General features: G+C 43.6%; 1 protein-coding gene across 2 annotated transcripts in view; it reads left to right on the top strand.

Moving 5' to 3' along the window:
• The window catches only part of CACNA2D2 (calcium voltage-gated channel auxiliary subunit alpha2delta 2), a 1,401,889-nt gene that overhangs the window by 343,685 nt on the left and 1,041,586 nt on the right, over window positions 1-16,618 (top strand). For both annotated transcript variants that reach the window (XM_069206762.1, XM_069206763.1), the window contains exon 3: window positions 11,562-11,678. In XM_069206762.1, coding sequence (XP_069062863.1) covers window positions 11,562-11,678 — 117 coding nt within the window. The remainder of the gene's footprint in view (window positions 1-11,561; window positions 11,679-16,618) is intronic.

Raw genomic sequence — 16,618 nt, 5'->3', positions numbered from 1 at the left:
GTGCATTGAGGGGTATTCGCTGGAGTAGATACCCCTCAGTGCCCTTACATACGTATGTAAGGCCTCTGTACATGTACATACATACATAAGTATGTAGGGGCTTCTAGGGGTATGCACTGGAATGGATACCCCTCGGTGCTCTTACATAATCACGTAAGGGCACCAAGGGATATGCACTGCATGTTGCAGTGGCCACTCTGCCCCTTGGCTGAATTTTTCAGAATTTTAACATAATTTACAAAAGAAAACTCCGCCAAATCCACCCATCCCTAATTTAAAGAAGTGCATCTTCAACACTTTACTCGACTGGAGCAGAGTTGGGGCGGTTCTGATAGCTATGGGGTTGGTGTTTCAGATCCTGGATTATAAAACATGCACATGAACAAACAAATCAGGGCATGTGCACGCACCAGTGCATCATTTGCAAAAGAATGAGTGCCGATCCCAATGTTTTGTTCAGAAGCCCATGCCTAGCACTGTTAAACTTCCAGGTGTCAAATGCCAAGGTTATGTAATCTTGATTTCTTTTGTGAATTAAGCTGCTGTGAATGCACAGGTAGTGGCATTCTTCAGTCACTCTGTATTGTGAGATTTGTACTCCATTGTTTCGGTGACGTGCTCTGAATGAGGAAAAAAATAGTGTCACTGTAAACTGTGCCAGGAGTAATCAATACCTCATGCACCCAATGTTTGCTGTAAGTATGCCTAAAATCAGTCGCAGCTTGCGGGTGTTGAAGGGGGGAGGGTGGGGTGGCGTGCTGTGGGGGAATAGTAATAACATTTTTTTTTTAATAAATGAACTTACCTTGGCTCCCGTTCCGTGCACCGCATCCCTGCTGGCTGCAGGCTCCCAGCCTGCCCTGCGGCCAATGCTGACGCTACTCAGAGCAGTGTCAGGATTGGCTGGGAGCGCCTAGCCAGGGTGTTCCCAGGCAGCCTGGGAGCCTATGCAGGCTCTCTCCAGCCCAGCAACTCTGTTGCTGAGCTGGAGAGAGCCTACAGCGCATGTGTGTTTGGCTGGCCAAACACACATGCGCTCTGAGGGGACTCCCCCCTCGGAGCACGTCACCCCTATTGCCCCTATATCGTTTCCTTGTAAATGTTTTGGATTTGCTGCTGCTGACAGGGGGGCGGCGCTCCTCAGCCCTCTTGGAGGAGCCGTCCCTGCCTACAATAAAATTTATTTTAGCTTGCATAGTTTTTTAATTTTGCGTTATGCAAAGTTTGGGAAATTTATTTGAATTTTGCAATGTGAGATTTTGAGTGAACGTTCCTTTAGGAAGAATATTGCAAGCACAAAAAATTTGTTTGCTGGAAGCAGTCACCTGGTATCTCGCTGGACCTTTCTGCTCCTTTCTGCTCCATGTACATCATTACATAAAATGTTCATACGAGACAGTGGCATAAGCACGGCTTTGTGAAATTTAATGTAGGTTTCATGAGATTTCATGAAAAAGCTATGCAGTTTTTTACACAACCCTTGTTCCCATTGTGTACTGTAATTGATACCTACTGTGCCAACTGTGAACTGTACCTTGTGTGAACAGCATCCTTTGTGCCCACTGTGAGTTGTGCCTTCAATGATCAGTACTCCAAATGGCCGGTGTAAGCTATGGTCATCTTGAATGGTCAGTGCGTACTGTACACGGTACCTTGAATGATCAGCAATCAAGTGCTACTGAGAACGGTGCCTTAAATGATCAGTACCCCATAGACTGATTGTGTACTGTTACTGTACCACATGTTCCCACTTATACTGTAATCAGTACCACTTTGCTTGCTGTGAAGTATGGCTTGAATGGTCAGTGCCCCATCTGCCGACGGTGAGCTCCTGCTTGAGTGACTACTACCTTAATACTTCTGATACACTGCGCTATTGTCTGATGTTCCCTGCACCACAATACAGACACATTGTATACTTCCTGCTACCACAATCTTGTCTGTCTCTCCCTTCTGATGGTCACTGATCTCTTACAGCAATCATGCTGTTCAGCCCCTCAGCTCGCAACCTCAGTCATACCCATCACTACTTTCAAAGTGAACCCCACTTTTTCCACATCACCCTTCTCTAAGCTGGCTTTGGCCTTGAAGTTTCACCTTCATTCCAGGAAGACTGCTACTCTACCTCACTTGACATTGCCTGCAATGGATTGGTTCACGTCTTCCCTCTCAGGTCACTCATTCTCATGTTCATGGTGCTCCTCTATTTTTTTTGTCCAAGACACTGCCAATTTCTCTCTCCTCTTTTCTGTCACCAAATACTGTTGTGGGGTTTTATTATTCTCCTTTACACCCCTTGTCTTGGTGACTTAATCTACGTAGCTTCTTCAACCACCTCTTTGCCGGGATTACACTATTTATTTTCTCCTTTGAAGTGTTCACCCCTCACTGCTGATTCCAGATCTTTGATTGTGCAACAGCCATTCGACCACTGTTGACCTTAAGTCCCTGAATGATAATCTCCTCAAACTTAAATCATTGACTTCGAAATACCGTCTGCCCCAGGGTTCTGCCCGCTCCCATCTCTGGCCTGGACCGCACTATCCCTTCACCTCTGCTGAGAACCTCTATGTGCTCCTCAAGTACAGGATCCTGCTGGAGTCATTAATCTCAACCCGCAGAGCCAGTTTCCAATGGCTGCTCATCCACTGCTGCCCCCTCCTTCAACCATAATAGGTGTTAACAGGCAGGAGAGGCAGAAAGTAGATTCTCATAATAGTCTTTTATTGTATTCCCTGGGCTACTGCTTGTCTTCCCCAAAATTGGTTGCAAATTCTACATTTTCAAATATCTTAAGGGGTTAAGGCACCTGCTGCGCTGATCTTTGTGTGCCCAGTAAATCCCCGGTAATAATACTAGTAAGATAACCTTCGAGGGTAATTCATTTGCTGGAGAGACCTGTGTTTTCTCTTGTCGCAGTTTTGAATCAAAGTAACGTAGAGGGTTAAAGTTTCTCTTGCAAAGCACATCATGCAGATGACAGATTTGTATTTTATGTAGCTAGGTTTGTGAGTTACTGCTTTTAACACAGAAATCCTTTTGTTACTTGCAGTTCATAAATTGTAATCCTAATATAGCACAGTGAGCTATAAAGGACACGTGACTCCTACACGTTGTAACGCTCATTGTCTTATGTAACACATTTTGTACATTTATGTACACATTTATAGGGTTTGTTGTCAATGTATTTTATGTATGTGTGCTGTAAAGCGTTTTAAAACCCTGCATTTGGATGAGTAGCGCTCTCATATACGGGGACTGAACAACCTAAAAAGCATGCCCCTCAAGCATTTGTGAAGTGACAACAACAAGCTGTGTGTTTTTGTTTACCTTCCTTGCATTTGTATCTAGTTGGGTGGCTCAGATAGCCCCCAGTCAGGATAGTGAAACCAAAGGAGGCCTAATGCCCCCTTAAATGTAACTTTTGTTTTGGGTCCAGCTGGAGTCTAAAATAGGAAAGCCTCTTTGCCACCTGCATATTGCTCCTGGAAACAAAAGCAGACAAGTGCAGGTGTTGCATAATGTGTCCTAGTGTCTGCAAATTACACCAGGACAAGTTCAGCATATTTCAGTGGGGCCCACTTCCTGCACAGTGTATGCCGTCCACCTGGCTAGAACACTTGCTCTGCCAGACTAAACCTCATGGTAAAGCCCATGCCCCCATGTGCTTCTGATCTCTTCTGACCTTTTCACATATGAATCCCTTGACATTTCAAGCACTTCCCTCTATGCCCCCACTCTTTGTGCCCTCTGACACTTTTGTATGATAAAAGGGGACAGGGATGCAGAGGATGAAATGCGATTGACATGTGGCCTGTGCGGGCAGCATTAGGGATTGATGTAGAGACTCAGGGGGTCATTCTGACTCCCGCCGGCCGCGGTAACCGCGGCGCCGGCGGGAGCCGCCAGAATACCGCTGCGCGGTCAGAAGACCGCTGCGGTTATTCTGTGTTTCCCGCTGGGCTGGCGGGCGACCGCCAGAAGGCCGCCCGCCAGCCCAGCGGGAAACCCCTTCCCACGAGGAAGCCGGCTCCGAATGGAGCCGGCGGAGTGGGAAGGGTGCGACGGGTGCAGTAGCACCCGTCGCGATTTTCAGTGTCTGCAAGGCAGACACTGAAAATCTTTTAGGGGCCCTCTTACGGGGGCCCCTGCAGTGCCCATGCCAGTGGCATGGGCACTGCAGGGGCCCCCAGGGGCCCCACGACACCCCTCACCGCCATCCTGTTCCTGGCGGTCGGAACCGCCAGGAACAGGATGGCGGTGAGGGGGTCGGAATCCCCATGGCGGCGCAGCAAGCTGCGCCGCCATGGAGGATTCCTCAGGGCAGCGGAAAACCGGCGGGAGACCGCCGGTTTTCCGTTTCTGACCGCGGCCATACCGCCGCGGTCAGAATGCCCTTGGGAGCACCGCCAGCCTGTTGGCGGTGCTCCCGCGGTCCCCGGCCCTGGCGGTCCATGACCGCCAGGGTCAGAATGACCGCCTCAATGTTTTAAACCCTGAGCACCTTACTGTCTGTGGCTGGGCAGGGGAGCGGAAGTCTGCTATGGTCAACTGCATAAGGGACATAACTGTTTTGTAATATCATAGTGCTCATGTTTTGCTACTTTTTGGATTGCAGTTTCGACACAGGTATATTCCTGTTGGTTTGTATTTGTTGGATAATCAAGCAAAATATTAGGAAAAAAAGAAGCGGTACACAGTCAGTGTGCCCCCTGAGTGAACTCCCTGGTAGGGGGCAATGGCGACTCACTCACTGCACCTGTCTGCGGGGAGATCTCTGTCTCCAACTGAATTATATGCTAGAATTCTGCCTGCACAGTGAAAGGTGGACCGACGGCTTCACACATAGTTCACGGCCATGCGTTCATTGTGATAGGGTGCACTGATGCAGTCTGCGCCCTGTACACCGAGACAAATTTGCACATAGGCTTTACTATGATATGGTCCCAGAAGCTACATCATCACCACTAGCATTCACAGACACCCTCATAATCGAGATAATTCACACCATAGACCATAGCCTTACCACGAACCTTTTCTTACACACGCATACACCATGGCACATGCTAAACAAGTGATTGACATCTTCCATACTGCCTACCTCTTCATATCTTCCTGTTTCCAGTACTACTTTGGTTCTTTGTACTGCTGTGGTTTGTGTGTACTGCGTTTCTGGCTGAAATGTTTCTTTTTGGCTCCTTAAGTACAATATAATAAAAACCATGCATTAACCATACCCAGGCAGGTGCGAGGAGCGCGGTCTTTATGCTCATTTTGACAGACTGCTTAGTACTGTCAGTCATTGCCAGCAGTCAAATCGAACTACTCTGTGGATTTTCCACTGGTAACTTCTCTGCGCTTTGCAGCTCTGCCCCATCTGTGTGCTTTGTAACTCTGTACCATCAGTGCACTCTGTTTCTTTGCGTCTCCTATCTGCTCTGTAGCTCGGTTTGTCCTGGCGCCTGCAATATCTCTTCAGTGTGCCTTGCAGCTCTGTCCTCCTTACTCACTCTTTCCTTCTGCAGGTGTAAAGTTCCGGGCTGTACTGCGCAGGTGCACTTCTAGGTTCTGCACCTCCGGCATGTTCACAGCTCTGTAGCAGCAGTGCACTCTATAGCTCTGTCCTGTTGGTGCGCTATGCAGCTCTGCTCCACGTGTGCTCTTTATGGCTCTGCACCACCACTGTGCTCTCAAGGTCTGCTCCAACTGTGCGCTTGGAAGCTCTTTCACCCCTATGTGCTCTAAACCTTCTCTCCAGTGCACCTTCTAAACCTGCCCTTTCTAACAATATTGGCCTGTGACTACCTGGGCAGCGCTCTTCTTGGCACTTCACCACTTAGGCGCTTCTGGGCTCCGCACCTCTAGTGTGCTTGAAGTAAGTACACTGGCTCTTCTTGTTCTTTCCTTACAAGTTTATTTCCAGTAATAATGTACAGACAGAGATACATGTGCTCGCCATCCCCAAACCGGCACAACTCCAACCTTTCATATGAAAACATTCCAATCCCCAGTCACAGCCTGCCCCAACATTCCACTGCCCCAACATTCCACTGCCCCTGATGTCATAGCATTCTTCTTTTACATACAAACCAATACATCACTACACATGCCCTTCCCTTAAAAAAAAATAACAAAAAAACAAGATTTTTTTTTTTATAATATGTATATAAATAAATATATATATTTGTATTTAATCACACACAAAATTTTCTAATACCTTAGGTTTTCTCAAAACCCTGCCGAAACAACTTTTCTTCACTTCACCACAAGCTACATTTTTATTCTGTTCACGCTCATTCACATTACATTCAAATTCTCCCATATTAATACGAATCTGGACACCTTCCTGACAGCCCCTAGCTCCCAATTCCCCAATAGCTCTAGAATCTTTGTGACCATCAATATCACACTCCAACCACCAATATTTGTTATTATTACCTTCCAGCAAATCATACTGCACAAATTGTTGTTTGCAAGGCCTAGCAATAGCAACGCGACTCATGTGACATACACTGCCATCATCCAAAATGACAGTATTTCTCATCACTTTCTTAATTCTTATAGGCTCACCAAACTTGCTCTCACCTTTAGCCACTTTCCTTACGGATTTCACTCTCACCCAATCTCCCACATTCAAATGTGCTTCTTTAGTACCATATTTATTATTAAAATATTTATTGTTCTTTTCTTGTGAACTCTTTATGCACTTTCTTACATGTTCTTTGCTCCAAAGTACTTGTCTGCTTCTTTGCATCCAACCAGGGTTAATCTTCGAAAATGGAATTCTACCTCGCATTATATCAAACGGACTTTGACCTATTGTCTCATGAGGTGTCACTCTATAAGCCCATAACATTTTCCTTAACTCAGAATCTATATTACGTTCCACTACAGCATACTCCCTGGGATGATATAAAGCTGTAAACCTTTGTTCAATACCAGTCATTTTAGCAAAAGTTTTCATTTCCTCAGATTTAAATTGAACACCATTGTCCGTCAATAAAATTCTGGGAAATCCTTCCCTCAAAAATATTTCCTCCAAAAAATTAATCACTGCCTTGTTATCAATTTTTTGTAACACAGAAAATTCAATCCACCTTGAAAACAAATCAACTAAAACCACAATAAACTTTGAAGACCCATCATGCCACGTAATAGGACCCATAATGTCTAAAGCAACTTCTTCCCATGGTATATTAGGACAACTTGAAGAAGAAATTGGCGGGTTAAGTGTCTTTTGAGATTTGTCACTATTCTCACACTCCATGCAGTCACGTACATATCTCTCAATTTCTACATCAATTTTTGGCCACCAATAAAGTACTTTAATTCCTCTTTTGGTGCGAGATATTCCTGAATGACCTTCATGTCCAATAGCGATAAGTTTATTTCTAATACCACAGGGGGGAATAATCTTCCCACCTCTACACACAAAATCACCTTCAATACTCAATTCATCTCTCACTTCCCAAAAAGCTCTTAACATATCACTGCTTTTGACTTTCTTGTCATTATACCAGCTGAACATCACTTTGTTTTTAACTTCTTTCAACACTTCGTCTTTCTCATACTCCATGATCCATTCTTCTTTTTGCAATGAGCTTAAAGTATTCTCATCAAACACACCAGCTACACACCAGTCATTCCATGGATGTTGATCCAACTCTCTTAAAGGTAAGGACATTCTACTTAAAAAATCAGCAGTAACATTTTTTACCCCAGGAACATACTGCACTTCATATAAGAAATCTTGTAGTCTCATAGATAGTCTAGCTATTCTCGCAGATGCTCTACATAAACCTTCTGTAGTTAACAATTTAGTAAGAGGCTTATGGTCAGTCCGTATGATGCATTTATGCCCCCAAACAAATTTCCGAAAGTGTTCTAATGCCCATACACATGCCAAAGTTTCTCTCTCTATTACAGAGTATTTTTCCTCTGTGGGAGCCAAAGAACGGGATGCAAATGCAACCACATATTCTTTACCCACATTGTCACTCTGTGTTAATACACTACCAAGGCCCTTACCACTTGCATCCGTAGTGATAATAGAACAAGCTTTTGGATCGTACCCATGCAACATTGGAGCACTCACAATTGCATTCTTAATTTCCTGAAAAGCCTTCTGACAACTTACATTCCATTCAAATTTCACTTTGTTTTTTAGTAACAGTCTCATTTGGTAGGTTTTAGCTGAAACATTTTCTACAAATTTCGAATAAAACTCGGCTAGACCTAAAAAGGATCTCAAATCATCTTTAGATGTGGGGCATGGGGCATTCTTAATAGCTTCCACCAACTTTTTTTTAGGTCTTATGCCTTCATGGTCAATCTCATGTCCTAAATACGTTACTTTTCTCTGTGCAAACCTACATTTACTGATCTCTGCGGTCAGACCTTTTTCTTGTAAGATGTTCAAAACATTCCTCAATTCCTTATCATGATGTTTCTTGCTACTTCCCATAACTAAAATATCATCCTGAAAGAAAGTAACATTAGGCAAATGTCCAAATAACTGCGCCATTAACCTTTGAAAGACGGCAGCCGCCGACGCCAAACCAAATGGCATACGTTTGAAACGAAAACAACCCCATGGTGTACAAAAAGTTGTAAGATGTCTGCTATGATAGTGCCATTAGCTTTACGCGCAACAACCAAAGGTGAAACCCACTCAGAAGCTTCAACTGGTTCTATAATCTGTGAATTTTGTAACCTGTCCAACTCTTTTTTTACCTCTTCCCTGACAATAAACGGAATATTCCGTCCCTTATGAATTTTTGGTTTGGCATCCTTTTTTAGTCTAATCTGATGTATAAAGCCTTTCAGTTGACCTACTTGCCCATTGAACACTCCTGGAAACTCTTGTGTGACCCATTTTTTTGTGTCTTCTTCATCACACATTACTAAGACTTGCTCTACACTGTTAGGATCAAGCACAATATGCAGTTTCTTTTGGTCTTTCCAGCCTAATACCGGCGAACCATCCTTAGCCACATATAATTTACATACGGCTTGTCTTTGCTTAAATTTGAATACCAGCAATCTAAAACCAATAATATCTATTCTATCACCAGTGTAACTTTCAGGCGAAATGTCAGAGGTTTCTAAATGTTCTCCTAAACTATGTACAAAATGCTTTTGCCATGTGCATTCTGAAACAATACTGTATGGGGAACCAGAGTCTGCTGCCACCTGCAGCATAACTCCCCCAAATGATACCCAACACAAGGGTTTGTTTGACGTTTGTCCTGAAATGTTCAAAACCACAGTTTTGTGACCCCTCAGTTTATAATTTACGTCTTCATCACTGTCATCAGAACAGTCTTCCACCACTTCCTTAATGCAGGCCACTTTACTGTTCACTTTCTTCATTTGTTTCTTCCTGCACACCCTAGCAAAATGGCCTACAATTCCACATTCCAAACACTTAGAATTTTTAACTGGACACCCATCAAATTTTGCAGAATGAAAGGAACTCCCGCAACGGAAACACTCATTTCTGGATCGATCAGACATGTTATATTTTTGATTCTTTGCAAAAGTTTGATTTTTCTCTTTTTTAAAGTCATTATCCCGCTTATCCATGGACCATTTGTTGTGCTTGCGATCACTAACTTTGGCAACAACTTCTTCAAAGTTCTTATCCTGTGCCAAAGTGATTTTCGCACATCTTTCGGATAATTCCGCTTTCTTCACTAAAGCAATAATATCCTTTAGACTGGATTCGCCTTCAATCCACAACCTCTCTTGAATAGATTTGTTTTTAGTATACATTACAATCTGGTCCCGTACCAGTTCATCATGTAGACCAGCAAACCTACATGAGCTAGCTAAATGTTTTAAAGCAGAAACGTAGCTCTCTATGTCCTCGTGTTTCTCTTGTTTCCTATGGAAAAATGCGTGACGAGTAACCGCAATGCAAACAGGAGAAAAATGATCATTTAAATCCAAAATAGCACTTTGAAACACATCTTCATCGCCTCTATCGTGTTTTTGTAGTTGATTGTAAATACGAAGACCTTCAAGGCCTAAACAGTGCATTAAGATCCTTTTTTTTCTTTCAGCAGAGATTAAACCATTGCAATCTTCTAAGTTTGCTATGTAATTCAAAAAATATTCCTTCCACTCCTTCCATTGTACAGCTGGTTCACCAGGAGATGCTAAAAATTCCTTTGGTGTACTCAACTGCAAAGAAAGCGACGTCCCTGTACCAGAAGAATCTCCACTCGAAGACATAGTGTACTAAAAATTATAGCTGTAAAATATAACTCTTTAGCTTACTTCTTCAGCAAGACATGTATCTCTGTTATAATAATTTCTGTTAGTTTTCCTTTGTGCCGGATAAACTTCAGCAATGAAGTTGCTAAAAAGTTAAGAATAGTAAAAATAATACCATGTACTTGGTACTAATTAACATTAAAAGGACGCTGTTCCTGCTCCTATGTAACTTCCAGTGCAAGAACCAGCACGTTCACAAGACATTGTTATTAAGCATTATGTTGTCCAGGCAACCAGTAACCATGCGGGGGTGCACGCGAGGACCGACGCGATGAAAAATCTAACGTTTGAGCAGTACACACGCGCCTCAAACAAAATAAACAAACGGCAACTGTATTAGAGAAAGAGAAAAATAAAAATAAATAAATAATAATAAAAAAAAAACTTCCCTCACTTGCTTAAAATAAGTTGCCTTTAACAAAGCAGGTCCGAAAATAGCTGCTCTCCAATCCTCAGTCTGATGTCTGTAGCGTTGCCTTCCAATACAGTTTTCTTAGTCCAATGCTTGCTGCTTTACGATCCTGCTCGTCGCCATGTGAAGTAAGTACACTGGCTCTTCTTGTTCTTTCCTTACAAGTTTATTTCCAGTAATAATGTACAGACAGAGATACATGTGCTCGCCATCCCCAAACCGGCACAACTCCAACCTTTCATATGAAAACATTCCAATCCCCAGTCACAGCCTGCCCCAACATTCCACTGCCCCAACATTCCACTGCCCCTGATGTCATAGCATTCTTCTTTTACATACAAACCAATACATCACTACAGTGCTCTTTAGCTCTTCAACACCCGACTGCCTGAAGCTTGGATATACCTACGCGCTGTGACTCTTCTTTGTGTACCATGTAACCCTCCCCTTCCTATGCGTTCCTTCTCTCTGCCTCACAGCTGCGCTTCATGTCCATACTCCAGCAGTGTGCTTCTAGGCACCTCCAGTGCTCTGCAGCTCTTTCTCACTAGTGCGGTTCAAAGCTCCTTCACCCATGTGTGATCTAACTTTTCTCTCCTGTGACCTTGTATCTCTGCTATACATGTGCACAGGTGGGTCTTTGCCCCTGACCCACCTGTGCACTTCATGACTACACCAGTCGCCCGCTTCTTGACTACTCCACCCAAACACCTTGAAGCTCTGCCACTTGTGTACGTGTTAACCCTACCCTCAGGGAATCAGGTGACCCTTCCCTTTGAGTCCTCCCTAAATCTCTGTCTGTGTGCCATTTTGCCACTTCTCACCTGCCTGGGTTTACCTTTAATTCCTCTTCTCTTGCTCCATCTTTCAGATATACAACGAGAACTTGCACCTGTTTGAGGTGAAGGAGAACACCCCGCGGAGAGTGGTGGAGAAGGTGGCTGGAGACATCCAGAGCCTGCTGGCCAAGAAGGTGCGGGCTCTGAAGGTAAGGCTACCCTTAGATCTGTTGCCTTTGTTTATTGTGTGACATACTTTGGAAGGGTCTTGTGATGAAGTCTAGGAAATGGTGAAGAATTCTCCTCTCATTCCTTTGGAAGGTACGTTCAGTGAAGTAAGGAAGAGATCTGCTGGTGGTTCTTATAAGGGGAGAAGACATGGTAGACATGAAGTGGTCTAGACGACTTTATGCGTCAACTTGGCCCACTTTTCTGATCAATGCTAGTAACTCACTGCATAATGAAACTTGAGGGCCTCCTGTACACTTAGTGGAGGCCACTGCCCTTTTGGAGCTTCACAGGAGCTCTCAGGCTAGGAGCAGAGAGACGGAGTGGGGGGCAGAGAGAGATGAGTGGAGGCGGGTTGCGGCGGTTTGGTGGTGCAGGGTGGGAGGTCAAGCCATAGCTAATTTTTTATGTATAGTCTTGTAAATGTGCGTATGTGTGTGTGTATTTGTATATATATATATATATATATATATATATATATATATATATATGTGTATATATATATATATATATACATATATATATATATATATATATACACAAATACACACACACATACATATATATATATATATATATATATATATATATATATATCTATGCACATGTATAGGCACACATTCACAAAGCTACGCAAAAAAGGGACGTCAGATATAAAAGTGAGTGAAAAGTCGTTAGTCCTTCTTTTATGTCTGACCTGTCCCGGTTTTTGCTCCTCAAAATCTGGTCAACCTAAATTAGCCTCGTCTCGGACCCTGAACCGTGTAAATTGTGAGTTGAAGGGGTGACCCATGTCCAACTCCTCTTTCCGAATGAATAATATAAATGTGTTTCCTGCTTTTGCCAGTCAAAGAAATCCGATTTAGATTTTTCTTTCAGTACCATCTGTGGGGCTGTGTGCCACAAGCCGTAGTTTGCCTAGGTGTTGTTGGGAGCTAAGTTGGCTTCTTCTTGCAGGGCCCATTTTCAAATATTTGAGTTTGCAGCTATGCTTTGAATTGCTCGAGATTTCAGCGCTTCAAGCGTCAAAGCTTTTAAAGATGACCATGGGGGCACAGTTGCTACATTTCACATGCTGATAATTGCCTATCGAAGTACCCAGCAGATAATTATCTACTGACGGCCACATTCCAGTCTGACTAATCCCGCCAGCATGGGAGACTGTTTGTAAAGGGGATTCTATTTTCTGTAAATTGGTTTCTTTTTTGTATGCACTTGGCTGCTGTATTAACAAGCTGCAGCTCATGAAGGACCGCTACAACACTCTGAGCCAGTTTGCCGGAGGTGTCTGGGCGCGCAAGGATGGCGCTGCGATGCTGGTGACAGCAGCCATTTTAACTGGGGTGCGATAGTAACAGGTGATATTCAGCTACGTGTCCAACCATGTTTGAGGTTAAAAAAAACTCTTCACTTATCTCTGAAAACATTATATTCAGTGATGACATTTTAGGATATGGGCTATTATGTCAGGTGCCATTTTGTGAACCTTGATTATCCCTGGATTAGGGGGCAGTGCGTCTCACCCATATTGTTGGAAAGGTGCATTACGTTATTTTTACTTTCTGAATCTTATCATTTTCATAGGAGGTACACTACATTGAGGGATACATCCTACACCAAGCTGAACCTCGTTCTTTTTGTGACATGTGACTAATAATTTAATGGAGGAGCGTTGCCCATATTTTGTTATCATTTTATTTTCAGCTGCTGTCTTAGCCAGCGTGTCCATGGAGGGGGGAGGAGGAGTGGAGTCACTCCAGTGCATTTAAAAGTGTGCATGTCAGTTTGTCCGACTGCCGTAGGCTGGCCAAACAGACATGCACCCTTAGGTTTCTCCAACCCTGCTGTGTGGCACAGCTGGGTTGGAGAAACAGCACAGATTGCCATGCACTGTCTGAGCGGCGGACAAAGCCTCTCAGAAAAATCCTGGCACTGCTCTCATGCTATGCACAGCATGAGAGCAGTGGTAGGATTTTGTGGGGGAGCCTGTGCTGGTGTCCTAGGGACTGATGGGACACTATCGGGAGCAGGAGAGAAGAGGAGCAAGGCGGCTGAAAGCATCGGCAGCAGGACAGGTACTTTTTTTTACTATTTCCCTAATCCCACATACTCCCCCACTTGAGATTTGTGGCGGCCGCCACTGGTGACTAGGGGCCTGATTTAGAGTTTGGCGAGTGGGTTACTATGTCACAAATGTGATGGAGATCCTGTCAGCCAGATTACAATTACATTATAGCCTATGAAACTTGTAATACGGCAGAAAGGATATCCTTCACACCGGATATCCGTCACGTTTGTGACAGAGTAACCCGGCCGCCAACCTCTAAATCAGGCCTTATGTGACTAATTTCATGAATTCATGTCTGTATACTCTGCTTGCAGTTGTATTTTAGAATATCAAAATGAAACATTATTGACCTAAAAACGTTTAAAATTCAGAATATCGTCTACCATTAAATCAAGTTAAACATATCTATCTATCTATCTATCTATCTATCTATCTATCTATCTATCTATCTATCTATCTATCTATCTATCTATCTATCTATCTATCTATCTATCTATTGCATATATTTATAATAACTAACCCTATGTGTATATATGCAGAGCTATAATAAGTAAATCTGTCCTTACCTCTGTGTTTAGTCAATATTCTGGAGTCAATATTTTTGTAGGTCGAAATCAAAAACTTGATGTTCTTACCCATGAAGCTCTGGTGGTCAACAATGCTTCATAACAACCCACATATAGTTCTGCACCATCATGCCCTATTAAGCCAACTCAAAGGACATTGGCATACTGTGATGACAAGTTATATGAAAGACAGTCCTTCGTGCTAGAAAGTTGCAAGGCAAGGTTTACTCCCTCATGCTATTCCTTACATTTGCATACACAATTTCCACTCCATACTACCGCAACTGCCAACCTAGAGTCACAAATTAGGTAAGGATGTTCTGAATGACTGCACTGCCAAACCTGCCATCAGGTCATGCATCTGAAAGCACACACCATAGGAACTAAAGACAAAATGTAAGCCCATCAACAGCTATAACAAAGGGGCTTTTTTCAAAAAGTGAGTTGTGTCTTGAACCTATTGCAAGAAGACTGACTGCTTAGGAGTCCTTTTCTGATTTGCAACCTAGTTATTGAATGGTTTGTCTTCAAAGATGGTGAACGAGACATAGACAGTAGAGTGAAAAATAAACTGACTGATTAAACGGAAAGAAGAGACCATAATTGGCAAATACAAGAACTTTTTAATATGTGAAAAATGCATTATTTCTGGGTATATCGGCAAGGGAAACCTAAAGCTCAATGACCCATAATTTGTTAGGAGTCAATACAAATAAGATCAAAGCAATACTCTCAGAAGGTTAAGGAGAGTTGTTCGAAGGCTTAAAGAAGTTCTTCATTTCAAATCTTTGAAAAATCCCACAAAACAGGAGCCTGTTGAAAACATTTGCAAAAGGCACCAACAGCACATGTAACACACTCAGAGTATTAACTAGAAGAAATGGCCCAACCAAGACCTGTTTAAATGTTGAATAATAATACACTTTAACCATAACAAAACAACAGAATAATATGATAAGCAGTAGACAATACTTGGTCCATATAGATAGATTGCCTTCGTAAATCCTTGTGCTGATTGAGGAGATGGAAAAAAAATTGAGGTTAATATGTATTATATACGTTTCAGTATATAGCACCTGTCCCTCATTTTGAACTCTTTAATAAACCTTGAGTGTTAGGATGTATAATGGGAGTGGGTACAATAGTATACAATGTCGATTCTAACTGTTTGGGTACTGCAACCTGCAAATGAGTGTTCTAGAGTAGGGAGATGCCAGACTCTGGTGAATCTGGTGACTCAAAATGATTAGTAAGAATTTGAGTTCTCATATCATGAGTATCTATGAGCGGCCACCAAATCCGACCACCACCTCATCAGAGTCATCAGGAAAGCTGCCTTGCAGGACATCATCAGCACCACCACTCACAACACCAAAGAGCTCTTTGCCATGGTCAAAAAGTTTGTCAACCCCCAATCAGAAACAGCTAGCATCCCTCCATCTCAAGACCTCTGAACAGGCTATCCAACTTCTTCCACCGGAAAATCAAAGACATACACAACAGCTTTGGATCCCAAGACCCTCAGAGCCCTCTAACAACCCTCCAGACCCGTCTCATCAAACCGCCACAGACCCTGCACCCCTGGACCACCCTCACCACAGACGAGACCCACACCATCATGAGCAGCATCCACTCCGGAGCCCCAATGGACCTCTGTCCTCACCACATTTTCAACAAGGCCAACACATCCATTGCACCCGAGCTCTGACACACCTTCAACTGTTTCGTAGAGACAGCCACCTTCCCAGAGGACTGGAAGTATGCCGAGATCTGCCTGCTCTTGGAATTACCACACAGCCGACTTCTGGACCTCAAGAATTACCGCCCCATCTTTCTGCTGCCTTTCCCAGCCAAGGTCATCAAAAAGGCCACAACACTCGGCTCTTTAAGCACATTGAGGACAACAACATCCTAGACACCTCCCAATCAGGCTTCAGGAGCAATCACAGCACTGAGACCGTCCTCCACGCCGCCACAGATGGTGCCTGCTCACTTCTCGACAGCGGCCATACAGCAGTCCTCATCCTACTGGACCTATTGGCCACTGTCAATACTGTCTCACACCTCACTCTCTGCTCCAAGCTTCACACATCCAGTATCCAAGGAAAGGCCCTAAAATGGATACGCTCTTTCCAGTTTGACTGAACACAGAGAGTCAGACTCCTGCGTTACCTGTCAGAAACTAGAGATCAGCTGTGGAGTTCCACAGAACTCCTCCGTCAGCCCCACATTCTTCAAGTCTACAGGGCCCCTCTCACATCCATCATCAGGGACCATGGTCTGAACA

Source organism: Pleurodeles waltl, chromosome 9, assembly GCF_031143425.1.
Source record: "Pleurodeles waltl isolate 20211129_DDA chromosome 9, aPleWal1.hap1.20221129, whole genome shotgun sequence".
Lineage (NCBI taxonomy): Eukaryota > Metazoa > Chordata > Amphibia > Caudata > Salamandridae > Pleurodeles > Pleurodeles waltl.
Note: the sequence above shows the minus strand (reverse complement) of the source record. Positions and strands in the feature narration are given on the sequence as shown.